The following is a 22839-nucleotide window of genomic DNA, read 5'->3' on the forward strand; positions in this document are numbered from 1 at the left end:
AATAAATTATGAATTACTGTTATAATATACAATTTAGGAAAAAAAAGTACCGTAGAATTAAATAAAATTTTGCAACCTCAAAATACCGTTCTGCTTACAGTAAACACAGTCGGTAGTCTGGCGCTCCGTTTACAGCAGATTTGAACGGAACTTGGCGCCAGATTCTACCGAATCTGTGGATAATTGAGGATAAAGTAAATAAAGCTGATGCAAATGTAGCTTATTAGGAAAATTAAATTTATTTATTTAGTCAATTATTTGTACAAACTTCATTAAGCACCCAATATTCTCTTAACAAGGTAACCGGGGAACGCATAGAGGGCGCAGCAAAACAACAGAATGAACAAAAACGTTGAGCAGCAGCAAATCATTCTCCATTTGTAATAGCGACAGACCACGAAGCAGAATGCTTTCCAAGGATTACGAAACCAGGAAAATGAGGTGTCAGGTCGGCTAAAAGAAATAGAATAATATTTAATTGCAAGTTAATATTCTTACTTTTAGATCCGCTTAGAAACCCATTTCAGAGCTTAATTCACAGTTATAATCTTTATTTATGTTTTTTGCGTCTTATGTTTTATACCGTACGCGTTTAAAAGAAACACGCGTCACATATGTTATGATCGAGTGACGAAGAACACATGGTGGCGACAGAAATATAAATTACCAGTTTTTTGAAGTTGAGAAAAATAAATAGAATTAAAAAAGTACTTAGTAAGATCAATAAATAAAATTACTTTACGTAAGAAATTTATACATATGTAGCTACTAGATCGGGGAACTTTTACATACGTGTTTACGCGAAATTGATACTACTCAATGGCTGATAAAAATTATATTCGTTGATATTTATCTCGGAAATTCGATCGAACGATGATTAAAAGAAATTTATTAAATTGAATCAATCATATGGTGACAATCTATAAATTGAATTCTTAATTGAAATGTTCTTAGATATGACATCTGTGAAATAATATTATTATGGATTTATTAGACCTACTCTAAACTTTTAATATACTGGAAAAAACTATTTTATTCTAGATGAATATTTTTTATCTAAGAAAATTATTTTAAATATGGAAAAGAGAACAGTTGCAGATTATTATGTGAATTTCAATAGTTGAGTGCTTCGAAGAAGAATTATAGTTTCAAAATAGAATTTTCAGAACTATGTAAAAAGCACATTTTAATATCGTAAATAGTATTTTTAAATAACATTTATAAAATACAATTTCAAGTATTCATTTTCACAATTTTAAAATGTTTCTCTAACAGATTTTGTGAAAATTCTATTTTTAAACTGTAGTTTTTTGAGTCTTTTGTTTGGGACACACAACTAATAGAATTTACATTACAAATTATAATTATTCCCCTGTTATTTCTTCTGGTAAGAGAAAAAAATAACACGAAAGACTGTTGACAGATATAGTAGGCATGAGAAATTTAATACATTAAAATTTAGATTGATTGATTTTCCTTAGATTAAAAAATTCAAAGTTTTCAATCAAAAATTGTATTTATCTTTATGAGATACAATCAAATTCGACATCGAAAAATACTTTTTTGAAAAACTAATAATAAAATTTTTATTTTTTAAGAATTTTATATTCCCGACTTACGAACAAGTATCTTTATTTGAAATACCGAGAAAGAAAAATATTTTACTTAAACTTTTTTTTAAAAGCATACTTAAAAGATAGTCTTATCTTAGTGATACAAAAAAAATGGAATCCGAGGATTGTTGATATTCTTGAAATAAGTTGGTAATGCCTTGAATCAATGTTACCTCAAAAAGAAATTGTTGAGTGCAATATAAACTATCGTGTTTCAAAAAAGTAAAGTGCTTCGTTGAATTCTCAAAATACTTTTATCAAAACTTGAAGCTTTAATGTCCGAAGCGAGTCAAAATAAGACAATTAAATGCCAATAGCGCAATTTTCAAATTTCGAGCTCTACAATAATTAAAATCAATTCTGACAAGTCCGAAAAGGCTTGTTAAATTCAACTACACGGAAAGAACAAAATGACACTACATATCCTGTCATATTATACTCAGTGATATATGTTTTTACGTTTATACTTGTGACAATAAGATCTAACCTATTCATAGTCACGCTTGATTTTTACATTACTAATATTTCATTTTTTAATTTTTATTTTTGTGCAATATCAATTATTATGGTGGAGTTATCGTGGGTATAATCAAAATTTCTACCGAGTATAATTCAAACTATACGGGATATTTTTTCGGATTATATCCCGTGTAATCTTACGCGGTATAGCCAGAAAAATTACTCGATAAAATCGGAGATTACACCGAGTATAATCCGAAAATAATTTAGTATAATCTGGAGTATATTTGCTATTTTCTGAAATTTTTTCACCACAGATATCACTGAGTATAATATGACAGGATATGCAGTGTCATTTTGCTCTTTCCATGTACCCAAAAATCAACAATTTTTGTCCTCGGAAGGAACCTGATCGCTTCAATCTCAAGTAGTCTCTTTTCAACTGGCTCCATAGATATTGAAACTTCAAGTTTTACTGCGAGTGACATAAAAATCAATTTTTTATGACCTATGCAATTTTTTACGATTTCAATTTAGTAAAAATGTAATATTGCATTTATTATCATCTCACTGAATTTCATCAGAACTAGTGAGGAAACGTATCAAATAAAATTTTCTATTGTCTGAACAGATTTAAACTTACTCTGGTTGCGGAAGGGGATCAGGCGAATCCCAACCTTTTCCCACGGGTTTCTCCTCGGCTTCTGCAATAGGCACCAAAGTCATTTCCATCTCCACTTTGCCCTGTAATATCATAACATGGTTATTGAGCAACTTCGGAATATCAAGTTGCAAACCCAAGGATTTAGCTAATAAAAGTAGAATTTATTTTTTAGATCTTAATGCCCGATCAGATTTTCTATGTTTGATAAACATCATGATGCTAACTTTCGACAAATAAAAAATGTAATGTTCCTTATAATTAATCAAACCGAAACATCAGGACAATAATCTTTACAAATTATGACAATTTTTATCGCTTCGCTACCTGCGCGTAAAATTAGTGGTAATTAATGGTCGCTATTAAAAATAATTGAGATATGTGTTGTGTTGAAAAGAAAAATAAAAACAGGACCAGCTAAAAAATATATATTATTATCACAACAAACAAAGTTGACCATAAAAATACACACGTATGATTGATTTTAACGTATAAAAGAGATAGTGAGCACGAAATGGCTAGAACAGGTGTGCGTGACGACTTAGTTTTGTTGTTGTCGGTGCTCGGTCTCTAGGTTCGTGACTGCTGAGACCTAGGACGAGTTTTAATTCAGAGCATCGTCTATTCTATTCTACTCAACTCTACTCTATCCTACAATATAATGTAATCCCACTACACTACTATTGAGAATATTTATAGCTTGACGAACAATCTATAGTTTATTAACTGAACCTTGTTACTACTACCCTTCAGCCGGGAGCTTTGTCGCTGAAAATCTATGTAAGCGATTGACTACCCTAGATTGACATTATATTTGTGTGGGATTTCAGGAATATTGATCTCTAGCTCACTTTGTGTCAACGTCACCGTTATTTTCAATGCTTTTCTCGGCTTTGGGCTTATACTTAAGACTCTGCAAAAAAACTAAGACAAGCCGAGTGTGTACGACCCTCAGATTTAAGTACATGTTGATCTTTGGCTGTTGGTATTAGTCAAAGGCAAACATTGCCATAGGTACACCACTTTCGGTCCCGTTAATTTATCGCTTTTGCAGAAATGAAAAAGTCTGTGATTAATTGAGCATTTTATTTCGTTCCTTGAAGTTTCGCCAGAAACATTTAATATTCTAACCAATATTTCTTTTAAAAAAACAATTGTTTTGTTTTAATGATGATGAATTTTTAGTAGATTTCATAGAAAGTTCTAACTGTTAGGTTTTCTCGATGGAGCTTTTTAACAATTTTGTAATTTTCTGATCAAGTTTGTCAAGTTAGGTCAAAATAGTACATTTTGCGGCCTATGTCGGAAAAGTAGGTGGTTTCTCAAAATCAGAATTTTTAAGCACGCCACCCCGTGCTTAAAAATTGGACTTACAAAGCGAGCATGATGAAGTTTTGATTCATAAGTTTATAGATGTATTTTTACCAATAAACATGAGGAGGATTGTGACGACGGTAATGTTCATAATTTTTATTGGACCTTAGTACAGAAATGACAGTGATTCAAAAATGAAAACTATCTCGACGAGAACCAATTTTCTGATTCAGTCATGTCAGGGTTTATGTAAGAATAAAGCAATGTATTATTATAATTTTTCAGTTTTATTCTTTTTTAGATGTCTATTTCAATTAAAATATCTTATTAAACAAAAAAAGGTTTAATAGTTGATTAAATTCAAATCCAATCTCAGATAAACTCATTAAGACAGTGAAAGAAATTATTTTTATTTCAGAACTTATTATCACCTGAAACTTCACTCTCTTTGAAGGAGACGATTCTGCGAGCATGCGCTCTCTATCGGAGATTTTCAGTACTCATTTTTTTTAAAATTATGTATGGGATTCTATGGACGTATCAGGCCTGATATAGGTATGTAAAGTCATATTAAAACACATTAAACCGGATATATTGTCATATAAGGCCATATCAGAAAACTTTTTTACTAGTTATTTTGTCTGGTTCTTCTTAAAATAACTTTTGAATGCAAAGAATTATCGAATTTCTGTCAAATAAATCTGAAAGGTCATTGAATAAGCATACCTATCCATTTTTCTAAATTGAAAATCACCTATCTTTCTATCTATTTATCTATTTATCTATCTATCTATCTATCTATCTATCTAATTCTATCTGGCTCATGAAATTTTACTCTAACATTCGTTCTGGTGATTTTGCAACTTTTCGGTAGATCTGATAAATTTACTTCTATTTTGGCTGCCGAATATTTTATTTATAGCAACGATTGAGTTTGCTGCAGCTAAAAAATATAGCGCAATTTCGCCAAGAACTAATACAATACAAAAATGAATTTTTCATTTTTACAATATACTATAAAAATTCTTTGAAGGGTTTATTTTTACAGCGTGATGTATTTTTTTATCGGATATGATTCAAATTCTTGAGCTTGTGAATTACGGTTGCGAAAAATGGCTACATTTTAGAATAAAACATAAATTTTCTTTAGAATACTCAAGCATTCTTTCGAGAATCATGAATCATAACCAATTTTTCATTCACTCTATAATCATTGAGATAATATCAATGAGATATAGACTTTATCAAAAGTCCAGTGTGATTTCATCAAACAGGTCTTCGGCTTAATTAGAACTAAATTGGAAGCCTTACTTAGTGCTGAATTTAACAGGCCCCACGTTGCTTATTATGTAGCCAAGGATACCTTGAATTACATAAATAAAATATTGCTGATGGATGGCACACAATACTGAAAAATCTACTTGTTCAGATTAGCTCATCTTGCTAGGATAGACTCAAGCTCAATTAAAACTAATTGGCTAGAAAAATTTCTCTTAATTATCTCAGAAACCTTACATGAAATTACAAATAGTTTGGCAGCAATAGTTTTGTATTCTGATTTTTTTTCTATATCTTTGACTAAAAATTAACAAAATAAAAACAATAAATATAGACTTAATCATTAACCTCTTTATATAAAATTAAGCTTGAATTTTTATTTCGGGATGTCTAAATTAATTTACTGTCGTTTAAAACGATGAAAAGTATAAATGGCCGATCATTAGCTTCCATTCGTTAAGATTCATATCTGTTAGCTGTCACGATAAAAGCAACACGCAATAGATTAACCTAAATCTTTTTGTACGGTTATATTTATTCTTCAGATAAAGACTATTGATTTACAAAAATAAAATCTCTGTAATAAGTAAAGAGTTAATTTCTCACTGGCTTAATACATTTGTTAGTTTGAGTTACAATCAACGGATTAATATAATAGATTGAAAAGCTTAATTTCCACCTTAGACTTGGAAATGCAAACTTACTTTGCTATGAAACAGAGTTCAATTAGCGAGAGCCAAGTCTCATTAATTATATTTTGAGTAACAAAAGGATTTAGTAAACCAATCAACGAGAGACGTGATTACGTTCATTGGGGTAATGGAATAAGGATCGCTTATTGGACGAATTCCGTACGTTTACTCTGAAATGGTACTTTGATCCTATAGAGGTTGTATAATACCTTTCGGTGGAATTATTTCCTCAATACTGACGAATGGTCAAGCGTGTTAATTATCGTCAAAGGAACTGCTTCAAGATAATCAATACTATCTAGACCTTTCAGCTTTTCTACAAGTTTCTCAGCTTCTACACCGTAAAAAATTTTGCGTTAAATATTTAATTACTTTTATGTGTAAAGTTAACACCTTTTTATGTTAATTCTCTTTAATCAACACAAAAAAATGTTAAATATTTAACACAAATTTTTTTGACGCAATGTCGCAAAATATCTCTTACTGCAATAATTACTTCAAAAAATTTATTTTTACCGCAAGTTAATTAATATTAATTATACTTTTTCAAAATATTTGACTTTTTTGGTAGATTTCACCAAATTTTCCAAGAATTTTCAGTCTTTTTTTTCATGTTGATAAATTTTAACGTAAAAAGTAAAAAATTATGAATTATTAACATTAATACCTTTGATTAAATCAAATTAATTAGGATTTATTCACAAAAAAATTATTGACTCCGCTTGCACTTTGAAAACTTTTTACAGTGAAAAACTTTAACCTCTTATCAATACAATTTAGCAGAACGTAACTGAACACTCTAATAGTTTTGACTTTATTGCAATTTTCAAAACCGCATTTGTTCATTGTAAACCTCAAAAAAACCAACCAATTTGCCAGTTGAATTCGACGTACACGCAATCGATCGAAAGTATTCGTGTTTTTTCTACTGATATTGAAACTTGATGCCCCAGTAGATCTGCTATAAAAAATGTAGTGTGCTGAATAAAACGCGATTTCACACGAAAAAAGATTATGTTTTTACCACGATACTTTTCTATCAAACACGCTTAATGTAGAATGAAACACTATACACACGGTCAGCAGATCACTATTTAAAAAAAAAAAAAATTTTTCATTTTTAGCAACATATCTTTTGTTCGATCAGCTTTATTATCGGAAATTACAGAAATTTCTCTATTGATTGCTTTGAAATTAACGTCAATACAATTCTGGCTTACAAATTTTATCAGTATTGAGGTGATTAATTTCTTCAAAAATTACTATCGAAACCAACATCACCTAGACACTTCCAAAAGCGTCGGCGTTAAGTGAAAAATATTTAAATTGCATTATCAGCCTAAGTAGTTTATGCAATGACCACTTGGTGCCGGCATCTCGTATTTAAAGCCAAGATACATAATCAGACGTATAGTACAGTTGGGCTTTTCATGTAATACCTATTATACATCGTGGCACGTTGAATAAAGAAAAAAAAATTATTAATATTAAAAAATGGAAGGAATAAAAACAAATAAAGATTTATTTGTAGAAAAATATAACAAATATTATGAAAAACCACCTAACAAACGATCGTAAGCTTCGGTTTACTTAAAAGAGGTAAATATTATACATGTAATAGATATTGATTTGATTTTTAGATAAAACAATTTTTTTAATCGCTCTTTTCTGCATAAATGGAAGATTTTTTATAAATTGACAAATAATTTGCTAATTAAAATGTCTGATTAGTTTTCATTATTCCAGATAGTTTTTTTTTACTGAAGTTTGACATTTGTGTTAAAAAATAACTTGATATCCAATCAACATGTGATAGTAATAAATATTTTACATTTTTTGTATTGTATTTTAATTTTACGTAAATTCTTTTGCTCTTTTTTGTCGTTAAAAATTGACGAAATTATTTTTGAACTTCCAAGTTTGAAAAATCCAACTGTCTTACTTACACTGGTGCCTAAAATTGGCACTAATCCAACTTAAGAAGATCAATAAGTAAATTCTAAAATTAACGCAATCAACTGTAACCAATTGTGATTTATCAATAATTTCTAGCATCGGGGCTTCAATTTAATCATTTTTTACCCTATATTTATTTCGCAATTTCAACACTCGACGTCAAAAAATTTTCAACTGTAGAGTAAGAACCAAAGTTAGATTATGTAATACAATATTGAATCGAAATACACTGAGAAAAAAGTATTTTGATAATCAGGATATCAGGTATTTTGATCATCAAAATACCACGTATTGTGATTATCAAAATATAAGTCAATTCAAAACCTATACTCTGCGCAGTAATACTATAATATATGCGTTGTCACTGCCATTTATGTTTTAATACTGTCAGTCAGTTCATTTGATTTATGCCAGTGCATAAATTTCACCAGTGTGAAAATAGAACTCAACCAATATTAATTATGTTTGTTGAAAAAAAAAATTTATTACTACACTTTTAATTTTTATTTTTATTTGTTTTATTAATCTTATAAGTCAATTGATTTGTGCCAGTAAAGCGAGGTTATAAACATCTAATAGACTGTTATATTGGTATACTAATAATCAGTATACCTAGGTATTGTGATAATCAGTAAATTTAATGTGATTATCAAAATATCACGTTTTTTTAGTAACACAATACCACGTATTTTGATTATCAAAAAAAATATCCTTAGTAGCAAAATACTTTTTTAACTTCCCGCTAAGAAAATCGAAAATTTTCAAAAATCGGGAAGTTATTGGTTTTACCCCAGTTTTCGAAAACCGAGTTTTCATCAGATCTCGACGTTTTGAGTTCCTAGGAAGCTTTCCTGACTACTCCCACGAGGTTGTCACTATGTCTGTATGTGTGTGTGTGTGTGTGTGTGTGTGTGTGTGTGTGTGTGTGTGTGTGTGTGTGTGTGTGTGTGTGTGTGTGTGTGTGTGTGTGTGTGTGTGTGTGTGTGAAAGTATGTGAACCGCTTATAACTTTTGAACGGCTGATTTGATTTTATCGCGGTTGGTGCCATTTGAAAGGGCTTGGCCAAACTTAGATTTTGAGAATAATTTGGACCGATTCGGACCAGTAGATTTTAAGAAATCTTAAAAAAAACTAAGAAAAAATATTTTTTCAAATGTGGTTTTTTTTTATAACTTTTAAACGGCTCCACCGATCGATTCCAAAAACTAATCAGCTCTAGACAATAAAAAACCACGTCGATCACCACCAAGCTGGTCGAAATCGGTTGATTCGTTCGAGAGATATCGTGAACGAAAGAAAACCGAAAAAAGTGTTTTTTCGGGATTACTCCGAAATTTTTGGTTCGCTCAATAAAAACCTGGAAATAACTTATGAGGATGATAAAACTGCGTCGAACGCCGCCAACTGCGTGAAAATCAGTTGATCAATTCAAAAGTTATAGCAGTTTGAAAATTCCAAAAATAGTGTTCTATGAAACTTCTATGACTTTTGAGCTCGGAGAGCTCAAATGCATAGAAATATCATCTTTTCGAACTCAGCGAGCTCAAAATATCACATAAATTATATTTTGAGCTCAAAAATCTGAAAAATGTCATAAGTACAATTTTAAACGCATAGGTATGGAATTAGCGGGAAGTTGCAGGGATGGCCTTTAGGGTGAACCGTTTCTCTAATTTTTTTCAGTGTAATAATACAAGCTTACAGAAGTTATGTCAGCAGATGTATGATTAATCGATTAAAATCAATCTAGACATGAATGAACATTACGATGAGGTTTGTATGAGTAGATCCGCAGAACTATCATCAATTGATGTAGACCAGTCCAAGTGCCAATTGAAACGTAACTATTGTCAGTGTGCTATGATTGACTACTATTGTTGTTAGATAATCCAAACAATACTGCGATACATACATGCACCACATCTATAACCACACGATCATCGAACAACCAACAACGAGTCGCATTCAATCCACACCGACAGCATCCAACAGCGTTCGTACAATCGTACAATATATTATCCTAGACCTCGACGGGTAGCCTATCATCATCAACTGTTTGAGATTCTTCATGATAATAATTGCCATAATTGTCGGCATTCTATGAATTAGCTACCACAGGAAGCATTGAATCACTAACTACCAATTTCTATGTTCTCTATAATCACGTTCTACCACTCACGATCGTTATCTTCAAACTTTCCCCCAAAATTTTATCCTCTCTCTGCTTCGTGATATTCTTGTGGGTAATTTGATGATCGTTAGTAATTGATGCTCGCCTTCTCGTGATTAATAATTTTGGATGAAACTAGGTTATGTTATACACGATAAATTTATGTCATGATCTTCTTCAATGGAAATCAGAAATTTCATTCTCTTATATATGCAACAGTTAGACTTAAAAATATCTCAAGGTAATTTAGAAGATATGTAAATTATTAATCATTAAATTTTATTACCGCTTGAATAGTTTGTCCTTCAGGAGTGACGAAATTAAATGGCCACCAAGCTTTAATACGCTTGACTTTAAATAGACTGACCATTGGAGATGTTGGATCCGTGACCTTTAAAGTGCAGTTTTTCGAATTAGTACTGCCGCGTGGCATTCTTGACAAATCCATCGTTAATGCACCTAGAATATTTTAGTTTAATGATTGCTATTTACAAGGCTTTTTTTGAAATTTTAAATTATTTTTTTTTAACTAAGAAAAGGATTTTTTTTTTGAAAACTAGAATCAAAGCTGTCGAAAATTTTAGTAAGAATTTTAAGACGAAAGATGAAATATTGTTTTTTTCTCGGGATTAACAGAAATGATCTGTCTAAGACGTCAATAAGGTAAAGTACCTAGTAGTTGAACAGGTTTCAAAGTAAAACGTATTTGACCCTACTTTCAATATATACAGATATTATTATTAGTTCAAATAAGAACTGTATCATTGAATAATTATAACATGCGCATATTACTCATAATAAATATACGGATTTTGTATTACAACAATTCGAAATGTCTGTTCAAGTACTGCGGCCCCATTTTTATATGTGTTCAAGTACTGGGTACTTTACCTGATGTGACTTAATAACACACAAACGCTCTTAATGAAGAAATAGCAGCTGTGAAGTTACATATAGAGTTCGTAGAAATGCATTAAAATATTATAACTTTGTCATAATTTCGGAGAAAAATTTTCCTCTATGAAAGCACAGAATTAGTTTAAAAAAACAAAGAATATTTCTGAAGAAAAATAATTTTTTTAAAAAGTAACATTAAAATTGACTGAATAAATTTTTTTTTGAAAGACTGAAATTCATTATGAAAAATTTTAATTAAAATTCCAAGTCATTAAGAATTCAGTTTATTAACAAGTTTTTAATTTTTAGGAAACTATTTTGATGAAATTTTGTTTAAATTCTCTTTTTAATTTTAATTATTTTTTTTATGAGATAAAAATGTTTAAACTTAAAAAAATTTTTAATTTGAGGGTATAGAGAAAATTAGATTAATAAAAAGAAAAAAAAAGAACGGTGTGGCGTTTTCGGGATTGAGAAAATCCCGAGTAAGCTTAGGTAGAAAAGCTGCTTTGTCAGAGGGGAATGACACCATCAACAGTGCGAGAAATTCCCCTTCTGTATTTTCGGAGCCTTCCTAGTCCAAGACTGATAAGAAACGACCGGGCGTGAGGGCTTTATACAAGGGTGAAAAAAACTTTTACTTCTACTCAACCTAAACCAGAGGAGACATTTATACTTTTTCAGAATAGCCCAAGGGTTTCGGGTTAAGAAATAAAAAAAAATATACTATACTGTACATGTCACCTCACTATTTTTATTCATCATTTTTCGAGTTTTATCTTTTCATTACAAATAAACACTCTTATTTAATTACTTTAACTCTTTGACATTTTCGCTTGTTGGTAAATATATCTTTATTTCGTTTATGCAGTCGTATTTATTTATTAATGTTTATTCACTTAATAAGGTTAAATGTTATTCAGGTCAATTATTTCAAGTGTGTTTTTAAATTTGCTGGCAAAATATGCTGCCGCAAATTTTATCATATTTAATCATCAGAGTATAATTTTATTTTCGCAATTATTTTATTAGAAATTTTAGTAATTATATAGAAGTGAATTTAAAAAATCCTTACATTGAAATTTTCATTTTTGATCAACAATTTATAAGTAATTCAAAAGTAAAATAATTTAAGAAAAAAAATAATTGCATTAAGAATTTTTTTTGAGCTTTATACTTTTTTTTTCAATAATTAGATTTTTTTCCAATAAAAAATAAAATAAAATAATACTTAAATTTTTAATAAACTTAACTAGTAGTATAAATTTTCACTTAGAATTTATTTTAATTCATATTTTTCACAATTAAAATTTAGTTTTTATAAGTTTGACTATATCAAAATTTTATTATTAATAATACGTGAAAAAAATTTTTTTTTTATTATTTAAGGGGTTATACGCAGTTGCAAAGCTAAAAAAAACAACATTTTTTTATGAATTTTTTCTAGACACAGTTTTTAATTATCAATTACAAGTGATGGTTATTTAAATAGAGTCTACTTTCAAGAATACAATAGCGCGTCAATCATGTAAAAATATAAATGTGCACCGCTCCTGTAGAAGATGTTCTGAACGACCTCTAAAAAAAAGGCGCTTGGCGGTGATCTCCATTTCGGTGGTTTGGATTATCTGAAATCAAAAAATATGGTGAATTCTTTTACAGGATAGATTAATGCAGGTATTGGACGAAGGAATAAGATTCAAAAAAATTATTACTATTTTCAACAATTTGGAAAATTGTTTTTCAACAAAAACGAAAAATTTTTTACAAATAGACGCCATTTTGTCAAAAATCAAAATTTTTCTTATTCCTTCGTCCAATACCTGCATTAATCTATCCTGTAAAAGAATTCACCATATTTTTTGATTTCAGATAATCCAAATCACTGAAATGGAGATCACCGCCAAGCGCCTTTTTTTTAGAGGTCGTTCAGAACATCTTCTACAGGAGCGGTGCACATTTATATTTTTACATGATTGACGCGCTATTGTATTCTTGAAAGTAGGCTCTATTTAAATAACCATCACTTGTAATTGATAATTAAAAACTGTGTCTAGAAAAAATTCATAAAAAAATGTTGTTTTTTTAGCTTTGCAACTGCGTATAACCCCTTAACTGAGAAAACCTCTTTATATTAATATCAGATGCATTAATCATATTTTCTGATAGATTTATCGATGTATCTTTACGAAAAGTAATTTAAATAAAATATTTGAACTATTTTCTACTAACTGCACGACAGGCATGAATTTTGAAGATAATAGAAAATTAATATAACTTAAAATCCTTCCTTTCCTTCATAGAGGATTAGGTTCGAATAAATTTTACCGACCGTCGCAAAACTATCAATGCACATAAAGCATTTTACCTCAACCTGATCGATTTCAATAGTTTAGCATTTAACTAAAAACGAGAAAAATAATATCGAATTTCAAAGGATAAACATTAAAATTATTATGCTTATCGCTAAACTCCGATGATTAAATATGTAAAACTATTAATGTAATTTATGGTATAGAGGTAGTTATTATTTATTATTATTATAGATGGGAAGATTGGAGTTAATAAATTGTTCAATGAGTTGATGATGGTTTACCCAGCTGTAATAATATTTATAATGCTTGTAAGTGTCTTACATAGTTTGATACCGATATTTTCCACGTCTTAACACGAATGCCACGTGGCATTGTACAAACTATTACTTCAGCAATGTCAATTGATTTTTTCGACATGTCGATTGTTGAGCGGCCTATTTTAGTCACTTCTTCATTCTGCGAAGTTCCTATCTAAATTTTTCGAAATAACTTACATTGTTACTAAAGTGAACGAAATTTTAACAAGCTAATTATTCCTGCACTTCTGAGTACTCTCCATAAAAACAAGAAAAATAAAACGTTTAGTTAGAAACTTTTGCTTTTTTTTTAATAAAAAATTTTCAATTTTTCTTAGCGGGAAGTTAAAAAAAAAAAAAAAAAGATGAACTGTCAAACTAATGCAAGATTATATAATAGTAATGTTATATTTATTCGATTTATTGATTTATTTCAGAAATCTTTAAGTTTGTCAGGTCTACAAAATATAATTTACATATCGAAGAAAAAAATCATTGCCTTACGTACCACAGACCCGAGTCGAAAAAATGAACTTACATGAGCTTAAATCAATTATTTTAGTGTAGCAGTTAAGTTCATTTAAGTTAATTTTTTTAACTCGGGGAAATAAGCAATGGAAAATTCTTCTCCGATATCAGTTGAGTTATCGATTTAATGGACATATCTGCGAGTCATACATGTAAACATAACTATAGCCTTGGTGTAAATATAAAAAAAATATAATAACAAGTTAGCTTCCATAAAACAAATATTTAAATGTATTACTCGTGTATTTTCCTTGAAATTTATAAAAAATAACAAAAATGAAAAAGAATTTTCAGTGTAGCAATTAAAAAGAATTATAAATATTTATTTTTTACCAAAAAGTGACTACAAGCAAATATACCAGAATTTTTTTTAGCTAACAAATCATTGTAAAAAGAACAATTTTTTATCAAAGAATAAAAATTTTCAATTTTGATCACTAAATTTTTATTGAAAAATAAATTTTCTGATAAATAGTAATGTCACAAAATTATCTATAAGCATATCAGGTAATATCAGAAAATTTTTTCACGGGATTTGACAAATTTTAATATTTTTATAAAATTATTTAAATAAAAACATAACACATGTTATTTTTAAAACTGCAATAACATTGTATTATATTTATAGCATTTAATTATAAAAGTTGTTTTCTGTATATTGCTTTTGTATATTTAATGAAAATTGACATATTACTTAGGTAGTTCAAGATCGACTATAACGAGAAAAAGAAAGTTTCGCTTGAAAAAGTTCCGTAAATAAAAGTTGAATAAAAACACACCGTTCACCGATTTATGGTAATACTTGTAAAGGCATAAAAAGATACATTTGATTGAAAAAAAAAAAAAAAAAAAAACTTTTGATAAAAGTATACGATGCACAAAAAGATACAAATAAATTCTATACACTACAAAAGTTTTTATATTGCAGCAACAATTAAGATGATGAAAAGCGAGCAACGTAATATAAAATGTCGGTTATAAAATAATTTTTTAGCATCTTGGGATCTCTTCACAAAAGATGAATGCTAAAAGGCACAAACTTTCAGCATTTGACTTTTTTCTTATTCACTGTCTCTTCTAGTATTTTTAACATGTAGAAGTAGATCGTTTGCTTGTTTCTTGAAACTCTATATTTTTTAAAAAGTTTGTATTTAAAATTTAACATTACTTTTGTGTTGAATTTCTGTTAATATTTATATTCAGTACTTACATGTTGACAAAAAATCCATAGCCATAAATATTTAAATAACAAGAATCTCGTTAAAACTTTTATTGTTCGACTCGGAAATTTACAATCCAATAAACACGGCATTACCATCACCAGTCTCGACGCTTTAGAACTTTGCGATCATGATCATGATGTTTGATCAAAAAATAGAAGCGTTGATTTCCCTAGTTGGGAAATTGAACGTACATGAGCCTACATTGGTGCGAAGTTTGCTTTAACGGAAACAAAGCTCTCAAGGCTTAGGAATACTGGGGAATTCCACGACTAGTTTACGGGGTCAATCGTTCGCAGATTGTTCTGATAGTTTCGGTGATTTGTGTCTTGGGAGTTTTGAGACTGAACTAAACGCGAAGCTGAGAAGTTTCCGAAATTCAAATGTACACGCCTCAAACTGTAAGTTACTTTCTCTGTTCAATTTTCGTTGATAATTTAAACAAATCAATATTGATTCGAAATTTTTTGAGTTTCTTAAACTGGTAAAATAATTTTTTAATATTTTATAAGTGTTATTCGATCGAAATGAATCATCCTTTAATAATCGATGATTTAATAAATATTTATGATGCAATTAATAAACCATCTATTAAATGCGATTTATTAACTGTTCATAAATATTTACAAAAATTTATCAACTGTCAATGAACATTTTTTTAGACCTTTAAATAACGAATAAGAATAAAAATATCACATTGACTCTTTTAAAACCTTATGACCTTAATAGATAATATAATTCCATTAGATCTGTTAGATAAATAATTTTATTTTGAAAAAAATAGAGGAAATAAAATAAATAATAAAATTATGGGTGTAACTAACTATAAAATATTTTTTTTGCGGTAAAAATGATTCTTGTATATTGTATCTTCATTGTAAAATGTGATGGCATTGTTCATTAAATTTAACTACCTGTGAAAAAATTTTCTGATGTCCTGATATGGCCAATATCCGTATCGGGACACATATAGTCAAATAAAAAATTAATATATGCACATATCAGGGTATGTATACAGAATTTTATGTTGTAATAATTGTTATATTTCCATTTATGATCACATCAGGTCATATAAGAATATTTTTTCACGGGTTAATCGCGTTACTAATGCCAAAAGGGTATAGAAAAAATTTTTTTCTTCCTATCACCTTAAAAATGGTAGGAATAGCTTTAAAAAAAGCAATTCTTAATAAAAATTAATAGAGCGTACATTGAAAAACAATTTTATTTTCATTTTATGATTTTTCGCTTCAAGAATTGAATGTTGTAGACTTCTTGCTATGAAAATTTTTAATTCTCATAGCCAGAAGTTCAAAATATTTAATTTCTACAGCAGAAAGTTAAAAAATGAACATAAAATTTTAGTTGATGTACGCTCTTTTGATTTCTAGGTTTTTTTTTTTTAAACCCATTTTATAATAGAAGTATGCCGTCACAAAATTTTGCTTATTTTCTCAATCATATAGATTTATTAACATTTAATATAAAATATTTATTAAAAGTAAATCAACAATTATTTATATTCAAGAAATAAATTAATCATTACCAAATAAATGAATTTATTAACAGTTAATTAGTAAATTCTTCTATCAATGTAACTTTTGTCATGGATTCACCAAAATTTGCAAATTCAAATTTTCCTAACAGCTGCTTTAAATATACGGTAAATTTTTTTAGAATTGCTAACAGGAGACAGGGATTAGAGTTGATTTAGGTCTAAATTGAGTTATAGAAATCTACAACCGAAGTAGACGACCTACAGTAAGAAGCATATGCAAATTCTGGGTAGTCTTGGGGCTGCCCGCAGGTCAAACCGTTTTTAAGATTTTTTAGATTTAATTATCCTCAAGTTTGAGTTGCTAAGCTAATTTAAAGTAAAACCAGAACCTCAAGTGACAAAATTGAGTTTGCTCTGTTTCAATCTAATACATACTGAGAAAATAGTTTGTTTGGCTCAAATGCGCAGATTTATTTGAAATAAATTAAAAATATGTATTTAATGTTAACAAATTTCTCCCATTCAAATATATATTACTTTGAATCAAATACTACTTCGTTTTGGTTTATTTAACTGAATAGTCTCATTTATTTCATTCAAATAAAGATTTGTTAACTATTAACAAATCTCACTTTAAGTAAATTACGCCTGGTGCCGCTGCGGTCGCCACTGTTATTTCTCGACGTGATTTGTAAAAAGTAAATAATGAGAATTAACTCATTTTACAAATGTCTTTGTTTAATTTTTATAGAAATAAATAAAATAAAAAAAAATATATATATGTATATATGCTTAGACAAATATATGTATTGGAATAGTTAACTATAATAGACATTAATAATTATGATGCTGAAGTTAGCAAACATCTGTCAATTTTTTTAATTTTTATTACAGATCAACAATAAAAACCATTTTTAAAACCAAAAATTTGCACTTGCAATTTTTTTTTAATTTTTAGACGTAGAATTTTTTAATTAAAATTTTATTATTATAAAAGTCCTAAAAATTAACAGATGTCTGTTAATTTATGAAAATTAAGTTAGCCGACATCTAAAAATTTTTAGAATTTTTTTTATTGAAAAAATTGTTACAAAAGAAATTTTTTATTAAAAAACTTCATTCGTAAAAAACTTGAAAAATTATAAATGCAATTTTTAAAAAATATTTTCTAGTTCAAATTAAATAAATAAATAAAAAAATTAAAAATTAAAAACGTCGACTAACTTTAGTGTTATTGTTAGTTACAGGATAATTAATAATTCCAAAAGAAGTGCCCATTTAACCCCAAACGTTCGATATGTCTACTTTTACTACTTTCCTAACCTAAAACTAAAAATCATTGCTTTGAGTATATTCAAACATACCATTTATTTATAGTTAACAAATCTGATTTGGTTGAAATATATCATTGTTAGCACCTAAGAAATATTTGTTAACTATAAACAAATCTGGATTTCATTCAAATATACTGTAACTTTGTCTCAAATAAATCAATTTATTTGTATCAAATAAATATTTCTTGTGATGTTTAAATAAGAGATTTATTTATAGTTAACGAGCCTCATTTCATTTAAGTGAACTGTTTTCTCAGTGCATTTATTTTATTTTTGAATTTTGTCAATAAAATTTTAAATAAATTAACGATCTTACCTAGAAAATCATCAGGAGAAAAATGATCGTTGTCCCAAACTTGGAGATTCAACTTACACGGCATCTTCTGCTCAGTTTCATCTCTCGCAAAAATGGACAATTTTTTTTTGACGATCATAAGATTCTCGGACTTGGAATACATGAACCGAAAAATAAATCTCCAATTAAAGTTTCCCTCGCCGCTTAGTGAATTGTAATGGACATCAGTCTTCTGCAAATCCTCGTACATGATCCACCTTAAGGGGATAAAGGTAAAGCATAAACAGCGATTAAGGTCTAGCCGGTTAGCTATTTTAAATTCAACTGTGTATCGACTTAAGTACTTATCGCAGAAAATACACGAGCTAAATGGGTTAGTTCAAATAAAAACAAATGGGTAGGTAGAAAATATGAATACGTTACCCCTTAACGTAAATGTCGGAGCATTTTTCCCCCGTGAGAAATTGATTGTCAACCAGCGGTACATCCTCTGTGTTCCAAATAATGACACGTAGCTCATACTCCTCTGGAGCTTGGGGAGTTATGTTGATGGGTGGCTTTGGTGGTAGGTCATCGATACGGAACATGTCCACCCAAAGCTCCAATTTGCCCTACACATCAACAGCTGGGTTAGTATCAGTCGTCAGGTGGATGCACTTTACTTTATGGATACTAAACTCTCATCTTCTGGTCATGACATTGCTAGATTACTTAGTATGCAGTTTAGTGAATTTCCAGAACTTTTGATTTAACTGTTGTTGAGTCCAAAGTTATAACAAGAGAAAACTTTAAAACTTTCATTGGCAATTGTACAGAAGTGGGATTTCACGTATTTTCAGCCGAATCAAAAAATTAAGTAAGCTATGTTTTTATTTAAAGATGTTCTACTAGTCGGTGGATTAAAATAAATTAAATTTTATCAAAATTTTTTAATTTAAAAATTCTTTGAAATTATAATTAACGATTTGAAAATTATATATTGATTTTTATAATTTGTTATACTTTTCATGTTGTGCATTGTAAGGACAGTTAAAAAATAAATTCACGAAATTTTTTGTATTGACAACTTGTGTCAAAATTTTCATATAAAGTCTAATAATGATATTCCAAATTTTGATACGTCCATATATGGCCTAGTATGAAAATTGGCTATATGATGATATGTCTGGCTTGGTGTGTCCTGATATGACTTAAGGTAGTACTACCGTTACCACAAGAGTCAAATCCCAAGACCTAATCTTATTTGATTAACGTAGTAAATTTTCCTATACTAAATCGCGTTGGAGAAAGAAAGACAGAGATAAATTTTGAATGTTTTTTATTAACAAATATTCTCATATTCTCGGAAACCATACTGATTGTTATTAAAGATATTCTAGATGTTATCTTCTCTCATTGTCTTAATTTTTATAAGAATTTGAACGTCCAGTTTTGTGAAATAAAATAGTCTGTGATTTTCCATAAGGATTAATGGTAAAGGCAAAAATATGTAAATATTAATGTCTTTTTTTCAGTTCTTGATAGGCCTCCAAAAATTTAAATGGTTAATTAAGATATTATTATGTACCTATATGCCAAGTTTCATCAAATTCTACACGTCAACTCTGAAACTGGAAGTACTATCTTAATACGCCAATATCAGGCACAATATGGTCATCTATGCCCATACATAATTTTTCGATTCAAAGTAATATTAAAAATTTTCAACAGGGGACGCATGATTCTTGAATTATCTCCTTACAAGAGAGTTAAAGATGAGGTGAAATAACGAATTTATTTAATATAAGTTTTTATTTATTGCTATCAATTACTCAACCAAGATTTGATTAATAAAACTTGTTAACTAATGTACACATTTTTAAAAAATTCAAAAAGGTATATTAATATTAAAAAATGAATGCATCAAATTGTTGATTAGAAGTCAAAATTCTAATTCGGGGACTTCTAAATCAAAATTCTTCGTAAAATTTGATTTTTGAACACTATGCCAGTTTTTATCTTTAATTTTCCGCAGAGTTTTTTATTATTTTCAAAATAATTTACTATGAAAATGATGAAAAAAAAAAAATTCATTATCTGAATTTTTCTATTTATTACCGCTAAAAATAAACAAAGTTTCACTTCCGTATAATTGCCCTTTCATTTGTTTCACTAAATTAAAAATGGTGAAAAAAATAGAACAAAACCTGTTCAAGTCCTGGGCGCTCGACGTTGAATAATGGACGCCTTTCAACATGTTCCGGAACTAATGCCAGGCCACAGATTGGAAAATGTTCCCAATGATGAAGTACATTCAATGCCATGCGTTCTCTCAACTCTAAAGTTGAATAACAATAATAAACTTTTTATTATTTGTATCACTCCTTATTTAAAGTTAACTTTACGAAAGTTATCATTCTTTTATTTTGGTATTGTTAAAGTGCAAGTTAATATTTGAATGAAAACTTTCCGACATCCAGTTTGCTTCTCACGATACCCTGCTCGTCTGCAGTATTCAATGTCGCATGAAATGGAAATTCTTGTTTTCCAATTGTTACACGAGAGTTTGAAAACTCCGGTGACGGTAAGTTGTTCCGCTTGCAGAGGGACTCCAGGATCTGGGTGGGTTTCTCACGATCACGCCAGGCATTATACCCGGATGTGCTGTATGTTCGAGATATCCCACAGCAACCACGATGATCGCTGTAGTATCGATTCTCAATGTCGATTTCCGTTTCACCAATCAAATCGTCCGCTGACATTGCGTCCCAGTCCCACACTTGGGCTATTAGCGTGTGATCTCGAGGGAACTCTGCCTCCATTTCGAAATATCTGACGTTAGAGGTTTTCATTTAATTTTCATGCTGTTAATAATTCCTTGGAATTAAAATTAGAGACTTCAAAGATGGAGAAATCGTTTAATTTTGAGTCTTTCGTTGGCTATCGTCATCAAGACTTTTTTATAAAGTACTTTTCCAACTTTTGCGTGCCTTAAAAGTGCAAGCGTGAAGTTACACTGAGAGACAATTTTATTTAATAGTAAAAAAATTTTATTTATTTGGCTAATAAAGGGGAAGGGGAAGTAAACAAGTAGGTTAGGTTAGGATGTCTCGTTGAAAAATCTTTATACTATTTATTTATTCAGATATTTATTAAAAGATTTTACTATAAAAATATATTTAAATATATTATAATTAATTGATGAATATTAACTTTTTTTTGAGATTAGATTTGTTTTAATGACTTAATATTTGTATAAATGACAGAGCAAATGAAAGCGACGTTCGTGGCTATTTTAATAAAAATATATTAGTATTTAAGAAAATTTTATTAAATACTAATAAAATTTTATTCATATGAAATATAATTTCATTAATATTAACTAAGTTTTTTTTCAAGTCCAAATAAACTTTTTTACTACTATTAAATAAAATTGTCTCTTAGTGTATGCTCTACTATCGCCTCAAATGTTTACCTGACAGTTATATTGTACATATCGACGTTCTAATTAGCAAATCGTCTAACTCAATTTTAGAAAATCTTCCATTTGTGCGAAAAAACAATCAATTCAAAATTTATTATCACTTTAAAAAACAATTTAATATCTAATAGAGGTATAATATTTTCTTCGGAATCATTTTAATTATTTATAATTGGACTGTTGTTACATCAAAATGTTAAAAAATCACCTTCTAAAAAATATGGAGTTAGACCGATTGCTAATTAGACCGTAGATATAGATGATACAAAAAGTACATAGTCAGAAAGGAAAATTAATAAGGGGAAGGGAAAATCATCGCTAAACCTATTAATTTGTTTTTTTTTTGTTTTAATGGATTAATTGCTATTTTTACATTAGAAAAAAAAAAAAAAAAAAACAAAAAAAAAACGGTTCTAATGATTAATTTTTTTATTCAATTTCTTTTTTAATCTCCTCATCTAGCTTATAGGAATTTATGAAATTCAAATTTCATCTTAGTATTGTTGTTTAATTTTAATTAATTTTTTTTTTTCATCTAGCAGATGGAGAAATTTTCTGTCGTTTGAGCAGCCATGTATAAAGATTCTTTTTTTAACTCAGCTTTTTTTTTTAAAAAACAGCTGATACTATGTTCATTTGCTTTATTGCTCTACCACCGATAATACAGCCTTTAATTAGTTTTTATTTTATGTTTCACGTATCGAAATGATAGATAGTTATCAATTCGTAAGAGAAAAATATTGTCCGTGGAAAAATTTGAATCAGCTTTAAAATTAAATTATTGATAAAATTAATTTCTTGTAATTTATTAACTGACTTATTATTATAATTGTTTTTTCAATTTATTCTTGT

General features: G+C 28.8%; 1 protein-coding gene across 1 annotated transcript in view; it reads right to left on the reverse strand.

The window, feature by feature from the left end:
* Positions 1-272: 272 nt before the first annotated feature.
* The window catches only part of LOC123260476 (otoferlin), a 57816-nt gene continuing 35249 nt past the window's right edge, over positions 273-22839 (reverse strand). Inside the window, exons 21-27 of the mRNA XM_044721585.1 lie at positions 21004-21338; positions 20714-20844; positions 18951-19138; positions 18549-18784; positions 10431-10603; positions 2716-2816; positions 273-453 (exon numbers count right to left, since the gene is read on the reverse strand). Coding sequence (XP_044577520.1) covers positions 273-453; positions 2716-2816; positions 10431-10603; positions 18549-18784; positions 18951-19138; positions 20714-20844; positions 21004-21338 — 1345 coding nt within the window. The remainder of the gene's footprint in view (positions 454-2715; positions 2817-10430; positions 10604-18548; positions 18785-18950; positions 19139-20713; positions 20845-21003; positions 21339-22839) is intronic.

This window comes from Cotesia glomerata, linkage group LG3 (genome assembly GCF_020080835.1).
Source record: "Cotesia glomerata isolate CgM1 linkage group LG3, MPM_Cglom_v2.3, whole genome shotgun sequence".
NCBI lineage: Eukaryota > Metazoa > Arthropoda > Insecta > Hymenoptera > Braconidae > Cotesia > Cotesia glomerata.